The sequence below is a fragment of the Hypomesus transpacificus genome, unplaced genomic scaffold (assembly GCF_021917145.1).
Source record: "Hypomesus transpacificus isolate Combined female unplaced genomic scaffold, fHypTra1 scaffold_88, whole genome shotgun sequence".
Lineage (NCBI taxonomy): Eukaryota > Metazoa > Chordata > Actinopteri > Osmeriformes > Osmeridae > Hypomesus > Hypomesus transpacificus.
Window position 1 is genome coordinate 362,993 of NW_025814039.1, and position 25,007 is coordinate 387,999.

The 25,007-nt window shown below is 39.5% G+C and overlaps 1 protein-coding gene across 5 annotated transcripts; it reads right to left on the reverse strand.

The window, feature by feature from the left end:
• Nucleotides 1–14,294: 14,294 nt before the first annotated feature.
• pou2f3 (POU class 2 homeobox 3) lies at nucleotides 14,295–23,081 on the reverse strand. Of its 5 annotated transcripts, none has more exons than XM_047018052.1 (14): nucleotides 22,805–23,081; nucleotides 22,463–22,513; nucleotides 22,041–22,091; nucleotides 20,341–20,375; nucleotides 19,393–19,494; nucleotides 17,802–17,898; nucleotides 17,459–17,547; nucleotides 17,061–17,237; nucleotides 16,755–16,896; nucleotides 16,429–16,562; nucleotides 15,990–16,154; nucleotides 15,511–15,577; nucleotides 15,198–15,309; nucleotides 14,295–15,078 (listed from the first exon to the last, which is right to left on the reverse strand). In XM_047018052.1, the coding sequence occupies exons 3-14, from the start codon at nucleotides 22,081–22,083 to the stop codon at nucleotides 15,036–15,038; spliced, it is 1,206 nt and encodes a 401-aa protein (XP_046874008.1). In that variant the 5' UTR covers nucleotides 22,084–22,091; nucleotides 22,463–22,513; nucleotides 22,805–23,081; the 3' UTR covers nucleotides 14,295–15,035. The 5 variants fall into 5 exon arrangements, with proteins under 5 accessions (XP_046874008.1, XP_046874007.1, XP_046874009.1 ...); XM_047018051.1 differs by having other exon boundaries at nucleotides 22,463–22,557; XM_047018053.1 differs by lacking the exon at nucleotides 22,805–23,081 and having other exon boundaries at nucleotides 15,511–15,553; nucleotides 22,463–22,762.
• Between the last annotated feature and the right edge of the window lie 1,926 nt (nucleotides 23,082–25,007).

Consider the following 25,007-nt stretch of genomic DNA (forward strand, 5'->3'; position numbering starts at 1 on the left):
GTCCCCTGTCTAAAATGTGCCATTTTTCGGAATCAACTTTTCGCTGGGTTTTGACACGCCATTATTTTTGCTAAGGAAGAACAGGTAGGCTAGCTACCATTAGCAAATCGATTAGCTTGCGTTGTTGCGAATGACACACAACCTGCGTGACCCACAGAGGTTGCGGCCAACGTGAGTGAATGAGTTGTCATGGTGATTGCTATTACAGCTCCTGATTGTATCTTTGGATTGGACACAGAAGATAGAAACCACATAGTAGGAAAACCATAGACATAATAAATAGCGTACAGGCAATAAAAAATGTGCCGGTTAAAATGAAAACGTTCCGTCAAAATGAATCAACTCCATTGGCTAATAATATATCGGCTAAAGGTCCGGGTCCGGATAGGAAGCCGCCTGGGTCCGGACTCGGACCGCGGTCCGCCATTTAGTGACCCCTGCGCTAAGGTCTCGGCATTTCCTAAAATGTGAGGCGTCTTTCTGCCTTGAAGCTGCGTGCGCATCATCATAAAAACCCCATGTATATGTCAAGATAACATCGAAGCTAACAATTTAGCCAAATCTGACTGCAGCTTTGTATACCATATGTACTGTGTTATGGTTGTTTGAGTTAAACAACTTGTTTATTGAATTCAATGGCTGTTAAATGTCAAATCCAACTATAAATTTATAAAAGAGAGTTCCAATCAAATCTGAATTCCTTTTAAACCTAGAGGTTTAAAAGACAACCTTTGCCTAAACTGACATGCACCAACTCAGAGAACTGAGTTTCAACATCCATATACACATTTAGTCTCTATTTTTTTATCTACTCTTAAGGCATAACTATGTTTAACTTAATGTCTGCGCCTCTCTGTCACCAACTGTCTCTGGAGTGGGGGGTGGGGGCTTCACAGGGTGTCTACAGGTGTAAACAAGTTAAATTTAAGACTTTTTAAGACCTTTTAATACCCCTTCCAATTGAAATTAAAGACCAAATTTACGATGAAAATACAGATCAAAAGTGGAAATATACAGTCATCTTCCCAAACACTGATGTCTGTTCAATATGAACAGTATGGTAAAATGACAACAATCGGTTGAGTTTAAGTACATTGTCTAAATGTGTTTAATGCGAAAGGATAACACAAAAATGGAATTGCTGTCCTAAATTATATTTTTTATTACACAATGGTGGAGCAAAAACTAGCAATTCCATTAATCCCATGGAAACAAAGGCAAATGTGTGAGATGTACTGATGTGGAGCACAAATCATCCAAGAAGCAGTACTCTTGAGTGGTTTTTATTCAGATGACTAATCATTGGATTCAGGTCAAAAGTCTATAACTTGAACTGGTTTCATTACTTAAGACACTAAAAGTCAGCAGCTTGGCATGCTGGGACATGGAAAGGATAAAAAATTTAGACTTTCGTCAAAGTAAAACATGCTGGTTTGTCCTTTTTCATCAATATCCTCAAAAAAGCAGCCTGCAGAGCTGCTGTGTCTGTGGGGTGACTGTCTGTCTCTGGAGGGGCAAGCAGGGCCTGCAGGCAGGGGCAAGCAGGGCCTGCAGGCAGGGGCAAGCAGGGCCTGCAGGCAGGGGCAAGCAGGGCCTGCAGGCAGGGGCAAGCAGGGCCTGCAGGCAGGGGCAAGCAGGGCCTGCAGGCAGGGGCAAGCAGGGCCTGCAGGCAGGGGCAAGCAGGGCCTGCAGGCAGGGACAAGCAGGGCCTGCAGGCAGGGGCAAGCAGGGCCTGCAGGCAGAGGCAAGCAGGGCCTGCAGGCAGGGGCAAGCAGGGCCTGCAGGCAGGGGCAAGCAGGGCAGGCCAGCTGGATGCTGTCCTGGGGTCAGGGCTGAAGAGAAGCTGTCCTGATGCTGATTCTGTCCAGCTAGAGGGGGGTAGTCCAGCAAGGGATCAGTGTTTCTCTCAGCTTCCTCTGTTGAACTCTGTTGAGCAGGCCTCTGCATGACCCTCCAGACCTGTAAAAGTGAAGAAAGGATCCATGTCAGTTGTGAAAAATTAAGCTTTTTACATCTACACTTGACATAAACTACAGTTTTGACTGTTAAATGCAGTGGCATGACTTGAACTTGAATCCAAATGTGTTAGACTGATGGAGACCCGGCCATGCAAAGTCACTCAAAACATTTGGCTCGATTCCAGGCTCTGGCAAGAGTATTTAGCTCTAAACTGGTCAATATACACATCTGACCAAAGACCAGCTCGACCTTTGCCTGTAAACAGTGATTCTGACTGTCAGAGACCTTTAAATAGGCTGACCGAGTGAAACTAGCCTGGCAAACATTCTCAGGAAAATTCTCACTTTCTCAGGAAAATGACAAATGAAATAGGCTTATTTTGAAAGATCCTATATACTGGCTATCTTCAGTAGACTCTTGTCTACAAAAAGCAGCCCTCCCTGACGTTTTAGGACTAGAATTTAGTGAATTACGATATCGTTTACACACTGCCAGTGAGTGAGCGAGCCAAGTCTGTCACTGAAGCAAAGTCAAAACAATGTACCCTCGGGACGCAGTCTCACTCCACTTGCAAGTTTTCCACAAATCACAAAAATAATCGGAGCATCTGGCTAGAAGCACAATTCCTACATCTCCTAAAGGCTTCCCTCCTCGAGGTTTGGTAACAAACATATTTTTGGTGTCGACCGAACTGTGAAATGGTGAACTTGTGAACATCACGCGACCAAAACATGGCTGTCGCCTAAGCCTATGCGGTCTCCCTGGCACATAGGCTTATTACAAAGACTTTCTCGACCCAAATCAAAATGTTGAGCCGACAGGTCTGTGGGTAATTGCTTGTTCTCCCAAAAGCTGCCCCTCCACCTTTTTGATGAATTCGCCGACATGCTAGTTACATGATTCAGTAATTACACAGAGGGAAAAAGCTAGCTACTTTTCGAGTTCGGTTTTCCGTCACTTCAAACTCACGATCTAAAGGTCTCAAAGTGCTCAAACCTTCACCATAATTAAAGAGTAGTGTACTTTCACGAACCCAATCATTGATTCTAGCTTAAAATGTGTAAAAATAGGACTTACCGAACGTGGCTGCCTCCAGCATGGCTATAAGGCGATTCCAGTTGAAAACAACAATGGCCGCCGAAAAATAATTTATATTCGTAACGGCGAGCTGTGATTGGAAGCTAAATGAGAGTGAGGGTGGGGCTTGGTCAGCACACCATTTCCAGAAAGGATGAATGAGGGTGAGGGTGGGGCTTGGTCAGCACACCATTTCCAGAAAGGATGTGTGTGCGTCTCGCCAAGCTCGCGCGTGTGTCAGTAGGTTGACCACCTGTCCCTCTTTTCGCTGTATAGCACAGCATTTTTAATATGCGACCTGCGGAACAAGGGGTGAAAATTATGTGCAACACAACGCAAAGCGGGACAGGTGGTCACCCTAGTGTCAAGGGGCAGGATGAGTCTGTGAGAATTTGGAGCGTGCGCACTGTGGAGCAATTCAATTGAATTCAATCATATATTGACATACCAAGGTGAAATTGTTTATGGTACTAGAGATTGATGTCGTCTTGAACCCTATTAGGTTTGAAAAACAATCAGTCAAAATTATATTTGATTTATTAACAAAAAAAATATTGAGAGAATTTGGACATTTACATAAATACACTTCTTTCAGCCATTTTGTATTGCATTTCTTATTCCATGTCACCCTATGTAAAGACATGTATTCTACACATCTTTAATTAATTTCAAGTCGATTGGGTCTATGGTTTATGAGTAGAAGGGTTTTGAAGGTTGTACCAAATTTGGACAATACAAGAACATCCATAAGTCTGACAATATGGGTCCTTGAGGCTTTTTTGTTCCCCATGAGAAATAAGGCATGTATGTTCAGGCATTTTGGAGTAACGGGGCGCTGGGGAAATCACGTAGACTTTGGGCATGTTTTATAGCGCCACCTATGGGGGCCTATGGGCCACTAGCCGTCTGGGAGTAATGAGTGACCTGTTGTATCATTGGGCCAAATTGGAAAAAATCGGGTCCAGGACTTTTTGAGCTGTTGGGCCATTTAGCGGAGAAATATAATAATAATAGGAATACTAACAAAAACAATAGGTTCCCTCCTACCGGAGGAACCCTAACAATAGGTGCCACAGCAGCTTCGCTGCTGCTTGGCCCCTAAATATAGCTGCAAGCAGCAATGAGGTGTCCAACCCGGTAAAGCAGGTCAAATGAACTAAAAACATTTTAGACATCCTCACAGAACAGGGTTCTGAGTAAATGCAGCTTTGAATCCATCAAAGATTTGCTGAGATACGACCCAACTTCCTGTTTGCCAGCTTTGCCTTATTTTGCCCATTTTGATCGGTTTGGCTGTACCGATCAAACCGTTTCGAAAATCTAAAATAATTGTGATAGTTTGTGTGAGGATTATGGATGAGATAAGATTTTAACAATTCCGATTCCTTATCAATTTCTGCTTATCAATTTGATTGCTTATTGATTCTCTTATAGATTCTTATTGGGCAGGGGGGGGGGGGGAAATAGCACAAACGGGTTTATTGTTGGAATACTGCTTCAGCATTCCAAATATTGTTCTTTGAATCTTTATTCAACTTCTATTTCTTCCGTGACACCCTTCAGCGCCTTCAAATCTTCAGCTATTAAAACCGTTCAACTATCAAAAAATCAGCAGTTTCAGGCTATGACTGCTATGACTTTTCAGCTTTCTACCTCTTTTGTTTGAATTAATATACATCAATATTCATATTATTTTTTTCAAATCCTCTCAATTCTCTTAAACTTCTTCAACTTTCAAATCCTTCTTCTTCCTCAATATTTTAGCTACAGCCACCATTTAAACTTTAAAATGTTGACTAAACCCCAAACATTTTTTTTTGTAATTCAGCTTTTTGATATCTAGTCAACCTTTTTCAATATCACTGATTATGTTCCATGAGTTTTTCAAATTGTTTCTGAGATTTACATGGGTGTGTGTGTGGAGAGCCTAGAGTGCTGACTGAAACGCTTAGAGCTTTGAAATCTGTTTCAAAAAGTATTTGTAGTTTGCCAGCAATGCAACAATTTTCACTCTTCATGCTTAATTTTTGGATCAATAGATAGCTTATTTGGTGTTGGTCGTAGCAGTGGCGAAAATCAGCTATCAACTTGGGGGGGACAATTATATGACATTTTTTCAAGAGCAATTTCTGAGGGGGACACCAAAATAATTGCTGTAATACAGCCTACATTGTAATATGCTAAATGTATATTGAGGAACCATAATTAATACTCCTGGATAATTTATAGTTAGTAACTGAAGGGTTGTCTCAACTTGTTCAAATGTAGTTAGAGTAGTGTTTCTTATCAGTCAAGTATGAATGCAGGTATACAGTATTTACAACCAGCAATGCCAAGAAAGGCCAGTGTGTACTGTACACTGTATGGGTGCAGTTTATGTAATTACAATGGGCATGGTGCAGTCTCATCTAAAATAATCTCAATTGAACCATCATAAAGTCGGGGAAAATCGCGAAACCATTTCTCTTTAAGTGTCAACACTTTGTTGGGAAGAGTCTGCGGTTCTATACATTTTGGGTCTGGCTGATATAGTTCTGTGCCACCACAGAGGTAACTAGACAGTACTGTGCCACTGTTTCCTGCTGGCAAAAAGGTTGATCCCTGGTCCTGCCATGGCTGTGACACTGACATCTGAAGTCTCTCCCTGGCTCTTTCCCTTTCACCACCCTCACTGACTCAAAGTCTGTCTCCTAGAAAAGACATAAGGTGTTTGCCATCCTTCTAACTACCAGTACCAAATACTACACAATTAATCACAACAACAAAACCATTGCCTCAAACTAATGTTGGTTCAGTCACCAGTTTAAGTAGATAGTGGGGGTATCCATGGCATTGTCCAATTATGTCCCTATTTTACAAGTCTAAAGAAGAGAACCCATCATGTTGCCAAACAAGAGACTCAACATACTTACCCGAGACCCCCTGTCTCTGCCAGTCTGTTCCTGCCTACCTGTAGCTCTATTGTCTGTTTGTCATCTGGTGCCTCCTCTGCCAAACGACATCATTATGAAACATTAGCACATTTCACATCATTTTTTTTAACATTTTATCAACTAGTCTTTGAGATTAGGCCACTAGGGTTCTTTCTTTGCGTTCTGGTGTCCTGAAATGCTCTGATGTCCGTCTTTCTTTTTTCTGCAATTTTTCTACCATGCTGGCCGCACACACAATGTGCAGGTTATTTACAGTAGGAGATTGGCTTCTATCATGTATTACCATTCTTCTAGAATAGGCTTCGATCTACCAGGTAGCTAGACAGTTAGGAAAGGTGAAACGGATTGCATTGACAAGGATTGACAGCGGTATGAGTTCACCCTTTACACAACGCAAACTGCAACCTTTTGTCATATTAATATAATTCATGTTTTGGTTTTATATTGGCTGGCTTCCCAGAATAGCTGAATTTGCAGAGCTAGCGAGCCCTAATTCCGTTTGTGTGGTATCTTTGCTATCGCCAGTTTACTCCAGATCGGCACACAGGTGCTTCAAAGTCCCTACAGACGATTTAGCTTTTGCAACGAGACCATTTAAGATAATTATGACAATGGTAGAATATAGTATAGTTCTGTTCAGTATCGCTAACCATGGCAAATGGATTTCGAAGAACTACAATATCCGTGCTGATATTGGATTAAATTGACGATAGCAAAGTTTCCATCTTTTGACTACGCCAAATGGAATAGGTGCTAGCTAATGTTTGCTCTATCGGTTTGTTTGCTAGCTATGCAAATGTAGCTAGCTTAGTGTGTGTGAACCTTGCCAACATATTGACATCGCTGAGGTGTGATTGACTGGATTAATTTGACGTTAGCTTGGCCTACCTGCATTTCAGATAGTAGACACTCAAGTCACCTTGTCAGATAAGGGGAGTCAGATGGCTGAGCGGTGAGGGAGTCGGGCTAGTAATCTGAAGGTTTTTGGATCGATTCCCCGCCGTGCCACATGATGTTGTGTCCTTGGGCAAGGCACTTCAGCCTACTTGCCTCGGGGGGAATGTTCCTGTACTTACTGAAAGTTGCTCTGGATAAGAGCGTCTGCTAAATGACTAAATGTAAATGTAAATAAGGAACACAACTACTGCACTGCTAGCTTCTCTCTGACTCTAATTCAAACAGCTGGTGATGTTACTTAGCTAGCTAGCTAAAATAGTGACCAATGCAGGGAAAATGGTGAAAGTTATGAATATTGTATTGAGTGGTAGAAATAAATTGTCTAACCAATCCTTTCTTACAACTACTTACTGGACATCAGCTACCAACGACACAAACAGATAGCCTACCAGGGTTGCCAGGTCTGTGTGACAAACCAGCCCAATGGCCATCAAAACCAGCCCAGTACTGAGTGGTAGAAATAAATTGTCAAACCAATCCTTTCTTACAACTACTTACTGGACATCAGCTACCAACGACACAAACAGATAGCCTACCAGGGTTGCCAGGTCTGTGTGACAAACCAGCCCAATGGCCATCAAAACCAGCCCAAAACCAGCCTTATGGCCAATAAAACCAGCCCAAAAACCAGCCCAATATCAGAACTCAAAATATGCCCCTGCCAAACAATCCGTGTACCCTTCGTTCTTTCATTTTTCCGTTTCAAAACCAAATCGGAAAAAACGAAAAACAAAGGTTTTTCTGTTTTAAGAACAGAACGGTAAAACAGGGAAAAAGAACAACAGAAATCACTAGTTCTGTAGCGGTTTTTGTGTTTCAAAACCAAAACTGAAAAACGGGAAAATGAAGTATTTGATTGTTTTGTTATTGTAATATTTTGATCGTGGAATTCTGGTGGAAATGTGTAGGTGCAGGCGCATCTAGTGCACAAGATGGCTACAAGGCTTCAATGTTTTTCAGGGGATTTCCTGCATGTACAGGCACAGGTAAAACTCCTTTCCATGGTCGACCCTCACCTGGTCCCACATCCCATTGTTGACTACTGCACATCTGGAACAAATGTATATGTTAAAATAACATGTCCAGTTGGTGCAACAGTCATACACAAATCCATTAAATGCATTAGACTAAATGATATACAATGCATAGGCCAGACATACTGAAGATACATTTAATTTGCAAAACACAATTTCAAATGTATTAATTCAGTGCTTGATAGGGAGCGCTAAAAAGCATGTTTTAAATGGAGTGTTGATACTAAGCATGTCTGGCTTGGTAGCTGGCCGATGCCTAAAGGGGTACCTAATTGAGGAGAGGGGTACTGTGTGTAAGTGATGTCCGCAGACACCCCCTGTGGATAGAGGGTAGTGTGAGTTTAGTTATAGTGACATGGAGGAGAAAGGGGAATAGTTGAGATTCTCTGCAGTGCTGAAGCATGTGATGACAGCTAGGAGGGCTAAAATGTTCTACAAAGCAGAAATGGGGTGAGTGATAGCTGTCAATCATCCCTATGTGCTCCTTTGTCAAGAGAAACAACATTACTTTTGCTTTGCATAGTATAGTACTCACCTGTACACCTCATCATAAATAATACAATTATTTTTAATGGGTATGGTTGCATTTGCCACAATTCTGGCCACGTGGGTGGCCCCAAACATAGGGTTACATTTTTTTATTTTGGTCCATGTGTTTCATATGGCCCATGTATTCGGCATGGTAGGGGATGGGATTTAGATTACAACACCCTTTTTAAATAGAAGAGGAATATGCTTAACGCTGATTCGTCGGTCCTTCAGTGCATGCATATGTAATGACACAATTTAAACAACAAAAAATGAATATCAATTTGCCAAAGTTTAGCTGCTTACATGTTGTTTTCAGCAGCATGTAGTCGTGAATAGGATAGGACTTTGGTGATTTTGGCGGAAAAAGTTCCACGCATTGCATTTATGGGGAAAACCAAACTTGAAGTGAATTTATATGCCTTGATTTTCTGTTTTCCCTTTCCCCTTTTGGTTTTGAAACAGAAAAACCGCTACAGGACTAGTGATTTCTGTTGTTGTTTTTCCCAGTTTTTCCGTTCTGGTTTTAAAACAGAAAAACAAAAAAACAAGTTTGTTTTTAGTTTTTTCCGATTGGTTTTGAAACGGAAAAATGAAAGAACGAAGGGTACACGGATTGGTTTGGAATCCGTGTACCCTTCGTTCTTTAATTTTTCCGTTTTAAAACCAAATCGGAAAAACCTAAAAACAAACTTGTTTGTTTGCCTTGCAGCCATCTTGAACTGTGCACTAGATGCATCTGCACCTACACATTTCCACCAGAATTCCACGATCAAAATATTACAATAACGAAACAATCAAAAACGTAATTTTCCCGTTTTTCAGTTTTGGTTTTGAAAGACAAAAACCGCTACAGAACTACTGATTTCTGTTGTTCTTTTTCCACATTTTTCCGTTATGGTTTTAAAACAGAAAAATTAAAGAACGAAGGGTACACGGATTCAAACCATATACACTGCTTTTAAAGTCCAACAGCATTGCTTTTCATTGCCAAATCTATTGTAATATCTTCAAAGTAACACCAAATGTTTAGTATGCCAGCATTAAAACCAGTTTTCAGGAGATTTTCTCAGGAGACTGAGAGCATTAGGCACGTGTGCACACGCACAGTGCATGTCTGCATGCGTGCGTGCCCCATGTCCATGTGTGTATGTGCTGATCTGGAGTCAGTTTGGTAGGATTTGGGCATAAATAAATTATTTCATTTAAAATATAAACTTGAATTTAAAGATATTAATGTAATTTACATGCAAAATAGGTCTACCCGAACCAGTGGACAAAAAAATCAATATATATAAAGGTAGCTAGCTACTGCGTTGTACCTGGCTTCCTTTGCAATGGCTTACAGTCTCGCTAAACAGAAAACCAGTGACATGGCAGGCTCGTTGGCTTTGAACGTCTTACTTTGTCCTTGCCAGGACACCAATTTATCCTAGTGAGCTACTCTCAGTGCTGGAAATTACTGTATTCAGATACTTTGTAAAAATATAAGCAGTTTATCAAATGGCAAGCGGTTGTCAGATATAGCCTAAGTTTATACAGTAATTTAGTACTATTTTGACATGTCAAGGTGATTGTGGTCTGAAGATAATCTGTGCCAAATTTGGTGAATATTAGATACATTTTGAATAGGAATAGGGAAAAAACTTTTATAAAACGTAAAATGGCAGCCGCATCAATTCATCTGGTATCACAAGTTAACATGTGTCAGACACGGGATCGCCCCCTAGCGGGTAGATGACACAACCTTTTATGGTCCTCTTTGCAACAGGGCCCCGAACAACTGTACCAAGTTTGATGTCAATTCAGCAAATATTTCCTGAGATATGATCTTCCTTCCTGTTTTGGCGGCTTCATCGCCGACTTTGATCACAAAAACCATGTGAAAACGTTTGTGAGGCTTGATCTGATGATAATTGATGAACATTTTTTGCTTATTGCAGCGCCACATAGAGGTGAAATGGCATGACCTATTAGACCTCTTATACAAAGTTTGGTGTCAATACAGTAAAGAGGTGCTGAGATATTACCTCACTTCTTTTTATGGTGGCTTGGTTGACAACTTTGATCGGCTGTTCCAGTCAAAAGTTTTAGAAAATCAAAAAAACGTGGTCTTTTGTGAGGCTTGGTCTGAAGAGGATCTGTGCCAAATTTGGTGAAGATTGGACAAACTTTATAGGAGGGGTAGCGAAAAAAACGTAATATTCATTCAATCAAAATGGCGGGCACATCAATTCGGCCACATCAATTTGATTGGCTGTAACTAACAAATGATTTCGAAAATCAAACAGAGAGAATCTATATAAATGGGTATGACATTGGACTCGTCTTGATCCAGGGAATACAACAATACCTCAATTTCGAAAATGAGACATGTGGTTCAAAAGTAACATGTGAAAACACACCTTCAACTTTGAACCATTGGTGGCGCTAAGAGGGTTTGAAATGGAGACATGAAACTTGGTGAAATTGATGAAGGGACTGGCCCCAAAGAGTGTGCCAATTTTCACAACTTCTGACAATACGGTTCTAGGGGCTGCCATAGACTCCCATGGCAGAAGAAGATGTATAAGAATAAGAATACGTAGAAACACTTAAGGTGGCTTCGCGGCTTGACCACCAACAATAGGTGCCACCGCTTCGCTGTTGCTTGGCCCCTAAATATAGCTGCAAGCAGCAATGAAGGGGCCAAGCAGCATTCAATATGGAAAGTCAGTGGCTAAAAAAGCAAAGCAAAACTATTTATAAAAAACATTCGCTTTTTAAAAATCGCATTATACTTTTCGGCAACGCGGTGGCGCTACCCCGAAACTTTCAATTACCCTCACGGCATTGCGCAAAAGACGTATACCGAGTTTTGTAACAATGAGCCGTTTGCGTACGGTAAATATGTCATTTTGAGACTAAATGCACTGGCTAGATGTAGCAGCGTTATATCTACAAAGCACAATAAATCCACTTTTTCTTAAATATAAATCCTCTGACAGTGAAACGTTATCGTTATACTGCCCCTTACGAAAAAGAAGTATACTTCAAGTTTAATTTGTAAGTATACTTAAGTATAACAAGTACACTATTATCATGATACTTAAAGTATACTAGCAGTGTACTTATGTATATGACATTTTTGTACCAAGTAAACTGAATTGGCCCACTTTTTTGCTCATTTAGTACACTTTAAAGTACACTTATAGTGTATTTGAGGTTTACTTTTGAATACTGTAAAGTAGCCTGTGTAGTGCACTTTTAGTAGCCTGACGTTGTCATACTCATAATTCTAGTCAGAATATGAGTCTGAGAACTCTCCGTTGGGCTTTGACTACGGGGCGTGTTTCAAACGAGCCTGGAAAACAAATGCCTCTTCGCTCAATTGGATAGACCTACAACCAATCAGAGCAACGTAATATGTTGTTTGTTGAAAACAAATTCAACCCAAGCGCTCTTTCGTGATGTTGTTGATTACGTTACTGTGGATCATCTGTCCATCATCGTATAAAACCCGCCCTGGCAATTTCATTGGTCCGCACAGATTCTGGTTTTCTGTAGTTGGTCCCCAATACGAGACCCTGCAGACCCAACCCAAATTTTTTTGGGGGCGGGGAGAAGTTGGGCTGGCAGCCAGGCTACACTTTTAGTTTATGAAGTATACTTCCTAAAGTACTTCAAAGTATACCTTTGAATACTCTAAAGTAACCTGTGAAGTGCACTTTCAGTTCATAAAGTATACTTCCTTAAGTACCTCAAAGTAGACTTTGGAATACTTTCAAGTGCACTTTCAATTAATGCAAGTAATTCAAGAAGTAAAATAATAAATGTCCATTTACTATGATTTACTAATATATTTAAATGTTTAGGGGCCCCTCAAATTCCGCCAATTTGCGTCACTTGATGAGAACGAATGCACTCGCCAAGTGACACTGCAGGTTATTATCTGTAAGAAGCTAACTCCTGTGTAAACACTCATGTAGTAAAAATCCAGCTTTTCCAATCAAACATAACAGACATTTAACTTATGGTTACAATGGTAAACCAGCACAACAATGACAATTACCACGCAAGAAAACACTACATTCTAAGCAGACACATTTAAAAAAGAAAATTCATGAAGTTACATTTGTATTCCGAACAAACGGCAAACTTATCAGCACATTTTAACACTATTTACCGCCTTGCATCATGGGAATGAGCCAATGAGCCACGCAATCTTAAGTTTTTCACTGCATTTCAATGCATAATGCAACCCTTCTTCCTGCTTCTTTCTCAAGTAGCTTTTTTCCATAATACTCCAATTGATAATTATTAGTATAAGAGTATAGTATAGAGTATAGTATATGTTTATTCTTCACAAATTGTCACTGTATAGAAAAATTCATGCTGTAGACTTACCAACGGGATACTGAATCTGACCAAATCCAAATATGGCTGCAAGCAGCAATGAGGTGGCCAAGCAGTCAAATGACCCAGAAAACATTGTAGACATCCTCAGAAGAGGGTAAAGAGTACACGCAGCAAGTTTTGTGTGAATCCATCAAAGATTTCCTGAGATACGACCCAACTTCCTGTTTGCTGGCTTAACGGCACATTTTGATTGCCTGTACCAAGCAAACGGTTTCGAAAATCAAAAACCATGTGATGGCTTTTATGAGGCTTGGTCTGAAGATAATCTCTGCCAAATTTGGTGAAGATTGGACAACATGTGTAGGAGGAGTAGGGAAAAAAACGTTTTCAATTAATTCAAAATGGCGGCTGCATCAATTCGGCTTTTATCACAAGTGTCACACACGGAATGTCCCAAGATATCATGAGACAAAGGAATCACTGAATAAAGGCAAACAAATTAATAGTTATTGGCCAAAACACATTTTTGCTTCCTGCGGCCACGCCCAGTGATCACATGACACCAAATTGTGTGGACATCCTCAGAAGAGGGTTCCGAGTCAACATACCAAGTTTATTGTTGATATCTCCAAGATTGGCCGAGATTTTATCAAATTTCCTGTTTGGTTGCTTTGTTGTTGATTTTGATTGGTTTTACCGGACAAACGGCGTTGAATGTAAAATATCCTTTAATTACATTAGTGAGGGTTGCTCTGATGATGAGGTGTTACAATTCTGGGGAAGATTTGAAAATAATTGTAGGAGGAGTAGGCTTTCAAAGGTTTTTGATAAAACCGGAAATGGCTGAAGATCTATATAACCGTAAATTGACGTTGTAGGGTGTGTTGAACTCATCTTGATCCAGGGAATCCAAGGGTAACTTATCTTTGAAAATCAGTCATACGGTTCAAAAGTTGCATGTTCAAACACAAGTCCAACTTGACCCATTGGTGGCGCCAGAGTGGTCTAATGGGAGACACGAAACTTGGTGATAGTATAGAAGGGATTGTCTTTAATGAGTGTGCCAAATTTCACAAAAAGTTACTATATGGTTCTAGGGGCTGCCATTGACTCCCATGGTCCTAGAATAATAATAAAACCTACAATAACAATAGGTTTCCTCCTTACGGAAGAATCCTAATAATACCACGAATAAAAATAGGGTTTTAATACCGGAGGTACCCTAATAATAAAACTAACAATAACAACAATAAGCTTTGCTGCTTGGCCCCTAATAAAACTAACAATAACAATAGGTTTCCTCCTTACGGAGGAATCCTAATAATAATAAGAAAAGGTAGAAACACCTAAGTGGCTTCGCAGCTTCGCTGCTTGGCCCCTAATAATACTACCAATTACAATAGGTGCCTCGCAGCTTCCCTGCTTGGCCCCTAATAATAATAAAACTAACAATAAGAATCAGCTTTGCTGCTTGGTCCCTAATAATAAGAATAAGTAGAAACACTTAAGGTGGCTTCGCCACTTTGCGGCTTGGCCACCAAATATTGATCAGTAGAAACTTTATTTTTCCCCAAAATCTATACACTCCTATCTTTTACCAATGTCACTAATGTTCAAACAAATACATGCAAATATAAAAAATACAATCAATGGACAACGTATACAGTTGTTGTCTTACATTGTAATATGTACACCTTCACACAATACCTTCACACACAATAACTCATGATAAATAACAAAAGGAACAGTTAACATTTTCATACTGTAGCCTAAACATGTCGCTCAAGTCAGTTCACCTGCAATGCCCAATTTAGAGATTTTAGTGACAGAGATTTTAAACATTTGTAGTATTGCTGCTGTTCATTGCGTGCAAGTGTTTACGTATACATTTTTCAATGCAATACTCTTTTGCATTGATGGTCATTTGTAAACAAAGACATTGCATAGATTTAACTTTCTTTGCAAGTTTTACAAAAACGGGTCTGAAATTTGCTCCTGTGAAGGGATTTTTTTCTGGCAATAATTGAGCTGTTGTGCATCTCACAGATTATCACAGTGAAAAAACATTTGCATTAAGGTGTATTTGAAACCAATTGCATAATTTATTTAATATTACATTTGTAGGTACATATTTCCTTTCACTCTACTGACATCAGTAGTTTGTCTGCGTTATCAAAATAATTGTGGACAGTTACTAATGAAGTATCTCTCAGTGGTGATATGATGCTGGGTTCCATGTTCGATACCATGACCTGAAATGAAAACACAGCATATTTATCTAATATCATATTTTTTTGCCAGTCAATAGGGTTCATCTGATTTCTGTATGTGTTTAAGTGCATGGAAACCAGGGAGCTTGACTGTCACGCACCCTGGAGTGCTGTAGGACTGGTTGACCTGGGAGGTCAAAGTAGCGGTGGCGGAAGAGAGAGTGCCTGGGGAAGGCCCGCGACTGGGACTACTGGGAGAGGAACTGGACGATACTGAAACACAGAGGAACACAGTCAGCCGACGTTTCAATACAAATTATGCTCTTAAGAGTATGGATACACATGTAAGTTTCTGAACTGTACTTTGAAGGAATTTGACAATACAAATGTATTTAATTTGTGTTTTTATGCTCATCGTGTAGTATCATCTTGTCACAGAATGTCACAGACTTGTGTTTTAAGTGTAATACTTACCTCCCCCTGAAGCAAGAGGGCTGTATGATCTAGATGTGGACGCCTGAAATAATGTGTTACATGATGGCTGATGAGGAAAAACACATTGCAGTTTACATTTATATTTCTTCATTTACCTGACACTGATCAAAAACAACAATATAGTAGTGCATATGTTAAGTCCAGTAGTAATTAAGGTCTAAAAGTGCACAGTTCTGACAGTATAATAGTCATTATTATTAAGGAGCAGTCTGTATGACACAATGCCACAATAGTACAATCTAAAATATTGCATAATTTCACAGTTCAGCTCAATGAAATGCTTTTGATTCACACAATGACTCTACAATGACTAAAGTTCGCCAACAGAAGTTGCAAATTAACTTGTTTACAATCCTTAGCTCTTTTACATTATATTCTTAGAAAACAAAACATAAACATAGTTCTAAAATGGCACTGGTAGAGATACCTGATAAAATTCAGGTAATTTTGTGGCTCACCATTCTGGAGTTGAAGTTATGAGACTTCATGGGTGAGTTGGACACAGGGCAGTAGATTCTTTTCTCTTTCTGTCTGCGGTTACAGAACCAGACACGGACCACCTCTTTCTCCATGGACAGTTGGTCTGAGATCAGAGTGATCTCCTCGGAGTTGGGCTTGGGGTTCTGATCAAATGTAAATGTTTTTGTCATAACAATGTGCTGCTTGCTAGTTCCACTCTAAACTACAAATTTTACCACAACAATAATTATTGAACAAGGGTTTTAGGAATGACGCGACGTAGAATAAACATGATGGTGACATTTATCTTTAGAATACGTACAACATAAATGTTCTGTCACTTGCACATTTCAACAATCTCTGACAAAAGGATGACTTAGCACTGCTTTTAGTGTTTCTGCTTCATTGGAGATACTGTAGATGACATCACAAACTTACATCCATGAAGCGTTTTTCCAGGGTTAGCTTGATGTTGGTTTCGATACTCGTCCTCTTTTTCCTCTTCCTGCCATATCCTTCCATTAAGGGAGGGAGAGAGGCAGAGGCGCTCATAGGATCAGATGGAGAGTTCTCTAACAGGGAAACATTGATAGGGGCAACCTTAACCAAAGTAGTTTCAGTTCATATACACAAATCAAAACCATTTGAGGCATTGAAAGATAAACATTGCATTTCTCATGTACATAATGATGAAGCATGTCGATGTATGATGTACTCAGTTGTTTGAAAAATATTGTGTTTAACGCTCTCATGCTGCACTCTACCTGCATCACTTAACCACTTTTCAAGTAAGGGCTTCAGTTTGCACATGTTCTTAAAGCTCAGGTTAAGGGCCTCGAAACGTGAGATCGTCGTTTGGCTGAAGTCGTTCCCATACAGTTTCCCCATAGCCAGACCTACATCCCCCTTCGCAAACACAAGCATACAAGCACTTTGTAATACATATCTCTATGCACTATCCCAAAATCAAAAATACATAAATTATAAACACATTTGCCAATGTGTGAGGAAATTATATCCCACACATCAATGTATTAGCTACAGGCACCAGTGTCTGGTACATACTGTACCTGAGTGAAGCCCAGTTTAATACGTCTCTGTTTGAAGGCCTTGGCAAATTGCTCTAGTTCCTCCAGGTCACTAGGTTCGTCCTGTTGGCTAACTCCCATGTGTTTAGGCACCTGTAGGTGGGACATGTCCAGATGACCCTCCATGGTTGAGCCAGCCAAACCTGAACGACTCATGGACTGGGAAAAGAGGCACACAGAGGGGATGCAGCATTAAGGACAGTGGACCATGCAATGGATCCATTCGTTTGGAATGAAAAGGTTGTGAGCATTTTTTACCTTGACTGGGATTATGGCAGCAAATGAACCTCATAGTTTTCTTCCACGTATACAAAAGAACAATTATGTGAGTGATGTGGTTCTGTGGGATGAGACCTTCTCCCCCTCAGGGTTAGGCTTACCTGGGGTGTGAGAGCTAATCCAGGCTGGTGCTGCAAGAGGCCTGACTGACTCTGGGTCGGCAGGGACAAGAGGTTCTGCTGCAAAAGTGCTGAACAAGATATTGGGTGTTTACAGCAGCAGAAAGATAGAGATAATAAAATAATGAATTAAAGTAAAGAGTGTTTCAGCAATTGATCACCTAGTTTTTTTTATTATTGTTTTTTTTTACAGTTGGTGCTGAACTGTTGAATACTCCCTATGACTAATAGAGAGTGACTGAATTCAGTCTAACAAAAGGATTAGTCTGTTGACGTAATAATACAGTGTTTATAAATATATTTTTAGACACAAATGGGTATTTACCTTGGTGGTTTGTCTGAGTCTGTGAGAGCAGGAAGGATGATGGGTGAGCTCCTGGCATCAGGACCAGTTGCTGCATGGTATGTAGGGAGGGCAGCTCCTGTAGAACAGGGATAGTAACAGGGAGGGGTCCCTTCTTAAATGTCATAACCCATAAATCGGAAGGCTATTTTGGTACACTATCTTATTCTTTACTTTTTTCCACTTTTTACTGTTTTGTTATGAAATCCTACATTTGGAATTGGACAATTATGGACAATAACATAACATAAGCCGATCTGATATTCACATTTATGAAGCCTTACTAATGTGATACTAGGGATGCAAGATATATCGGCGGCCATATCTGTATTGGCCGCAAAAAACAATCTTTAGTGTTATTGTTATCGGTCCAATAACAAAATGTGTTTGATAAATTAAAGCCTATAAATTATGGATAATTTCCACACGTTGAACCGCTTATTTTTTTGCAAAATGTAAGAATCTGATCATTTTGGTAAAAGAAAGATGTAGATGTTTTACGCAGTTAAGGTTTTAATAAAAGCCGTTATCCACTATATTTGTTTGCCTTTTGTTTTTGTAACCACACTCAGACTCTGTATTGATTGGCATGTTTCGGTTATCGGCTTCCACATATAAAGAGTTATCGGTTATTTAGGGTGACCAGATTTGAGTTTGTGAAAAAGAGGACACTTCGTCGCGGGGGGGGGGGGGGGGGGGGGGGGGGCATTTAGTCCAGTGCTTCTGTGGCTTTCAGTGGTTGTTTAATGCTTGTTATATTAAAGCAATAATGATAACAAATACAAAATTCTAAATAACAAATTGTTTATGGTCACATATTAACATAAGAAAATTAAGACACTTTTCAGTCCTGCTCATATATTCAACAAAGGCGTCAAGGTGCTCATTGTTGCCAGATTGGAAATGGTATCATACCAAAGGCTCACAATCATCGTATTTGGAGGATAATTATCGTGCATCTGGCAACACTGAAAAGGCGGTTGACCAATGACAGTTCTCTCTACGGTCAGAGCTCGCGCAAGAAGGTGGAACTTAAGGGAGATACGTTATATTAACTCTATGGGAGATACCCTTCCAAAACTTGTAAGGCCGGGCATAATAATTAGTTTGTGAAAGACCCAGAAAAAACACAAATATCCAACGAGGCAAAATCCCGGACGATTTTGGAATCCCTGCCGGACGCATTTTTTTGGTCTCAAAAAGAGGACATGTCTGGGTAAAAGAGGACATCTGGTCAGCCTAGGTTATTGCTATCGGCCAAAATGTCCATATTGGTGCATCCCTATGTGATACATTATGTAAAAGATCAATTTTGTGAGACCACCCAAACTGTGGGTCCTAAGACTAATTGAGGTTCTCGGACCCTCCCAGTCCTGCTCCTTTTTATCCCTGGGTAGTGTTATCATACAGATGCATCCTGGGACTCTCCATGGAGGGTTACAACACATGGATATGCATGCCCACACACACCCAAGAATAGTTAGCTTGTGCCAATAAATGCCAGTCCTGCATTGCAGTACAACATGCAGTGTGCATGCATCTATTGAGACAGAGTATAACCATAGTGTCTCACCCCGCTCAGCTGACCACCATGCACCGGTGAGCCTTGTGTCAGATGACATGTCTTCAGAGAGGTGACTGAGTGAGGGGAGTCATTGATGTCCTCTGTCTTGATCTGGCAACAAAACACCACCACTAATGACACTCCTCCTACTTTAACAGGAAAACATTTTCCTTGAACAAAGACTATGCAACTATAAACCTTTTTTCTCTCCATGGATTTAGTTGGCGGTTTCTACAGAACTACCCTAAGTTGACATTCACCTGTGTTCTAATAGTGGATGGTGTGTGTTTGTGTTTGTATGCATGTGTTTGTGTGTGCATTCACATGCATGTGAGCTCTTAAACCGGTTAAGTTAGATTGCAGGACTTGCTACACGAGATACAAACAGCAATACAGTCCCACCCTCCCCTCGGGCAATGCAGTAGGCTATGCAAATGTATTCTAAAGCTTAGGGCAGTTCCTGTAACTATGAGGACTACAGGCAATCACCCATCTTGCCAAAGTTTGAAGGAATATTTGAGGGATGTTCAGAATAGCCAGAAGTTGTTTGAAATGTTTAAACAGTAAAATAAACTAAGAAACACAATTGTTTCCCCTAAGGGTTTTACCAAAGTCAATTTCAGTGGCTGTAGTACAATACTGAATGTCACATTAGGCTATGTACCCAGATATGGGAGAATGTGCTTATCTTAAATGTTAATTTGACGTCCTTTTTTATAATGACTGTGGACAGGTGGGTTGGTAAACATCCACTAGAAAGATTCTCTCAAGCATAAACAATACTGGCAATACTTCAGTTACTGTACGGTAAGTCAGTCAGGGGGTTTGGAGTAAAAGCTACATTAATTATGTTATTATGTATTGACAAAAGGTCATCTATGTTAACCTATGTTTATTAAGATCATTTCCATTTAAGAAAGTTTAGTTCTGAAGAAAAGTGTGGAAATTAATACTCACTTGTCTGGAGAAGTCAATGCCATTTTGTTCAATGTCTGCAAAGAAAAAACACCATAAACACAATTTATGTACCATCATGTTTTGTATTTTCTTTTCTATGGTACAAGCACCATAGCATTACAGTGGTGAATAATGCCTTGTCCAAAATGGCACATTCACATAATCTCAAATAAACCCTTTCCTTTCTAGAAAAAAAACATGATATATGCCTGGGTTCAAAGGTGTACTGTGCCAAGGCAGGTAATCTTCCCTTATTTGAATGTCAAATGGGACCTCTGGGAGTTTGCGGTGGGTGGCATGCCTGCTAGACCCACAATATGGAAATACAACCCCTCTCTACGACCAAACTTCCAGTATGGAAATCATCAACCCATGCAAATGAGCTGACTGTAGCCATGGCAACCTTTTCAGGCCCTTCCATTTTAATGTTTACAGACTCACAGGTGCATCTGTATGTCTGTGTCTCTCTATTTCGCAACACTAGTATACTAACACAGACACACATACATACAAAATGACTCTGTGATCTAGACCTTAGTGGGTGCTCTGCATTCCATCACGTCACATTTGTCACCAAGTGACGAAATGTAGGTCTTATATTGTGCATTGCATTTGCTTAGGGGACATCCATTTACTTAAATACAGAGAAATATATTTCTAACCAACATTTTATGCACAATAAATAAAATAAATACATCTTAGTAGTAAGGCTGATATTTTAGCATAAAGAATACTCAATGTAAAAATCTATTAAATACATTTTTGAATGATTCTGAGACTTATATAATCACTCTGAACAGTTCTGAATATAAGTATTGACTGTCTTATTTCCAGAGGGTATATAATGTTTTTGGGATCATTAAGATAAGATTATAGTTGTCATTTCTGCAATTGGACCAATTCAGGGGTTAAACAACTGAAAATATTCACTTCTCTTTTGTTGTGAATCTAAGTTCCATTTTTCATGCAGTTTGTTCTGTATTTTACTACCTAGTGTGTCAGCACACAACAAATGGCTTGGAGTGCTTCTCTGCAAACAGCCTCGGGTGCATCCTGGTAGGCCTTCCAACTGACAGTCAACACAGCCTTTTTTTCAATGAAATGAGATTGAGGAAGATACTGGTATGGACAGCAATGTGTCTAAATGTAGTTTTCAACAAAACTTTTTGGCTGTTACTATTTGATTTTAGGGCAACAATGAGCACATTTGCTAAATTAGTTGTATACTATTAAGCAAATGCTGACATAATCACTGATCATTTTCTGTGATTGAAGAGAATTTTATGACAAAGTTGTCTTTCTTTTTTTGTTTTTTAATTTAAAAAAATTGTTTCTATTTTCTCAAACGTTCATTTCACAAAGTATATTTCCAGGCAAGTATCAACTACATGGCCATTTGGCAAAAATATTGTGGTTAAATTATTGATTGGACAAGGATGAAATACAGAACATAAACCAATGTGTATTTTAAAATGTTTGACTGTAACATAACTGAATACATACTCTCTGTATGTACTGTGTATAATAAGTACTAAATACTAATATGTTTTTTTTACTCACAGGAAAGAAAAGATGAACATCGAGGGCAAAAGAGGTGACTAAAAGCAAATATGATAACTTTTCCAGATATGTCGGCATAATATTTGGAGATATGCTTCCGGAGAAAAGAATGAAATGATAGTCAACTACAACATGCTTACCTGTTTGTTCATGGTGAGACTGTTCCACTATGTCAGTGCTCATCTTAATATCTGAAATGATAAATACTGCTTATTTTCCTAAAGGATTGTACCTTTGCTGGAACAATGCAGCAGTCAGTGCTACAAGTAAAATGATCTTGAGGTTATTCTAATGTGCTGTGTACTTTCAAATTTTTCCCCCCACATGAGATTGCTGTTCTCATATTCATAGGTTGGAGGGTATCCCCATTCAGTGTTCACCACAGTTACTCCTGTTTGCCTATCTCTCGCAGTCAAAACAATACAGACCAAGTCAACCCACATTCACATAGATTATTAACACGGCACAAAGATTTATATGACATTATGGATTAGTTATGTAAAACCTAAACATAATGGACTCATAAATAAACAATTAATGACGGCATAAAAAGATAACTCACCTTAGTTTGAAGATCCCGCAAAAAGTTTCACATTTATATATGCCTCTTGTCCTATTAATGGAATTTGAGAAAAACTGATGCTCATCTGCATTTACCTAAGTGGGTTGGTAGAGGAACGTTCACCTTTTCAATCCCCCACACATACAGATGGAGGATCATTTGCATAAGTCTCTGGTGTGTCCTATCCAGCCTCAGACTTTTGCATAAAACAACAATGGGACTGCGAACTTCACAGTGTGTTTGTACAAATGAATGGGTTCCCAAGCCAAAAACATGTTAAATTAAAAGTTCAGCTCTGACCATTCCAAAACATATATATATAAGATGTCAACATATCAATACCTTTTTTGTGTGGTGAAGGTTTATCCACTGTCAACATGACTGATGAAAGCAGACTGGAGGATAAAAAAGCATGATGGCACAGGCTCCTCTCATAATGCCCTCATCTAAACTCCTCCTTTTTCTTTGAATCCATTGAGGTAGCATGGCCGTTTCTCAACTTTAATAAAAAGTCTGCAACCTCAGCTACTAGTTGTCTTTTTGAATGATATCCAAATGCAAAGAGCAGACCTTAGAAAGGTAAAAAAAAAATGTTTTGAGTGGAACTGCAATTTTGGGATTGAGGGGAAAGGAGTAGGCTGAGAATACAGCAGTTTCACTCTTGTCATTGGGTTGCATCCTCAACAATGTTGTTTTTGTCATGCCTTTGGACGTCATCATTTATTGTTCCAATAACTGAGACCCACACTCAAACTCCCAGAGAGAGAAAGAGGGGGGGGGGGGGGGGGTTAAAAGTATGTCAGTATTTTAGTACAGTGACTTTGGAAGGTATTCAAACCCTTTCATAGTTTGTTGTCATACACTTAATTAATTTATTTTTCAATTAAATTTAAAAGGGATGTAATAGCCTATTATAAGTCATAATCCATCCTTACACAATATGCCAATACTTCTTTTACAAACTAAAAACATTTGTGGAATATTATTATTCAGACCCATTATTTATAACGTGTCCCAATGTAACTCGGAAATCCAACATAGATATTTGGCTCCAATCATCATTCCGTTAATCTTGACCAGTCTCACAGTCCCTGCTAATGAAAAGCATCCTCATAGCGTAGTGCTGTAGGAATGGCATTGGTCATGAAATGCACACTACGTATTCATGTTTTTGCAAGATTTTCCACGTGGCATTGAAGTGAAATTTGCTAAATGTAAGTCCATGTGTACAATGGCTATTGGGCACTTGGTCATCTCCCTGACAGAGGACCTTGTTTGCCAAGTTTCTTGGAAGGATAATAAGCTCTAGGAACACAATAGGTGGTTCCAAGCTTCTTTCATTTTACATAGTTGGAGCCCTTTGTGGTCCTAGGAAATTCAAATGTTTTAACAGTGTTTTACAGATCTATGCCTCAACATAATTGTTGTATGAAGGGATGAAAGAGAATGATGGATGAAAAATACTGATTAATTTCAATCTCTATAACAACAAAAGGTCAAAAAAAGATAAGGGGTCTGAATATTTTAAAAGGTTCTGTACATGACTGGAAGGCCAATCCCATATTTTATAATTAATCCCCTCAGATTGTACTTGAAATAAGACATTTACCAGAGGATGGCGCCAAAAACGATGTTAAACCATGCTCATGTATTGCATAATCCGAAGGGTGATATCTACGGTGGCCCTGAAGTGCAACACACAACGGCAAATAGCAAAACACAACGGCAAATAGTAAAACACAACGGCGAATAGAAAAACACAACGGCAAATAGTAAAACACAACGGCGAATAGTAAAACACAACGGCAAATAGAAAAACACAACGGCAAATAGGAAAACGCAACGGCAAATTGGAAAACGCAACGGCAAATAGGAAAACGCTACGGAAAATAGGAAAACGCAACGGCAAATAGGAAAACACAACCACATTAACTTCTGACGGAAAAGGTAGGGCCTATCTAGCAGAAGACAGACCCTCCTGATTGGACAGACAGACTGTCTGTCTTTTAACAGGAAGGAGCGGTGAAAAAACACGTTTGAATGGTTTTCGACGGGACAGACAGCAGCACTATCTCGATTTACTGACATTTTCGGTATACTAACACATAATATCAATTGGTTACTGGTGTGTTGCATCATGTATATGTCTCATACTTTATTAACAGTCATGTATTACATGATTAATCTGTAACAATAGGCAGCCATATTGTGAAGCAGAGCTAGGAATGGCTATGCTAGCTGCGTACTGTAGCCTAATGATTGAGGACTATTGTTCTACTGAACATTTAACTTTCGACTGTTGAAGTAAATGGGACTTTTAAACACGTTTTTTTATTCATCAGCCCACTTGCAATTTACCACGTTAACAACGTGTTATGTTCTGTGTACTTATATGCAGTGATGGGCAAGCTACTTGATATGTGTTGCTCTTGTAGGTTAGTTATAACGAAGTTAAGTCTTATACTCGCTGTGAAATATTTTACTGTTGATTCTACGGGTAGAATCAACAGTACCTGTTCTTCTACGGGTACAGTCCTGCACTTTT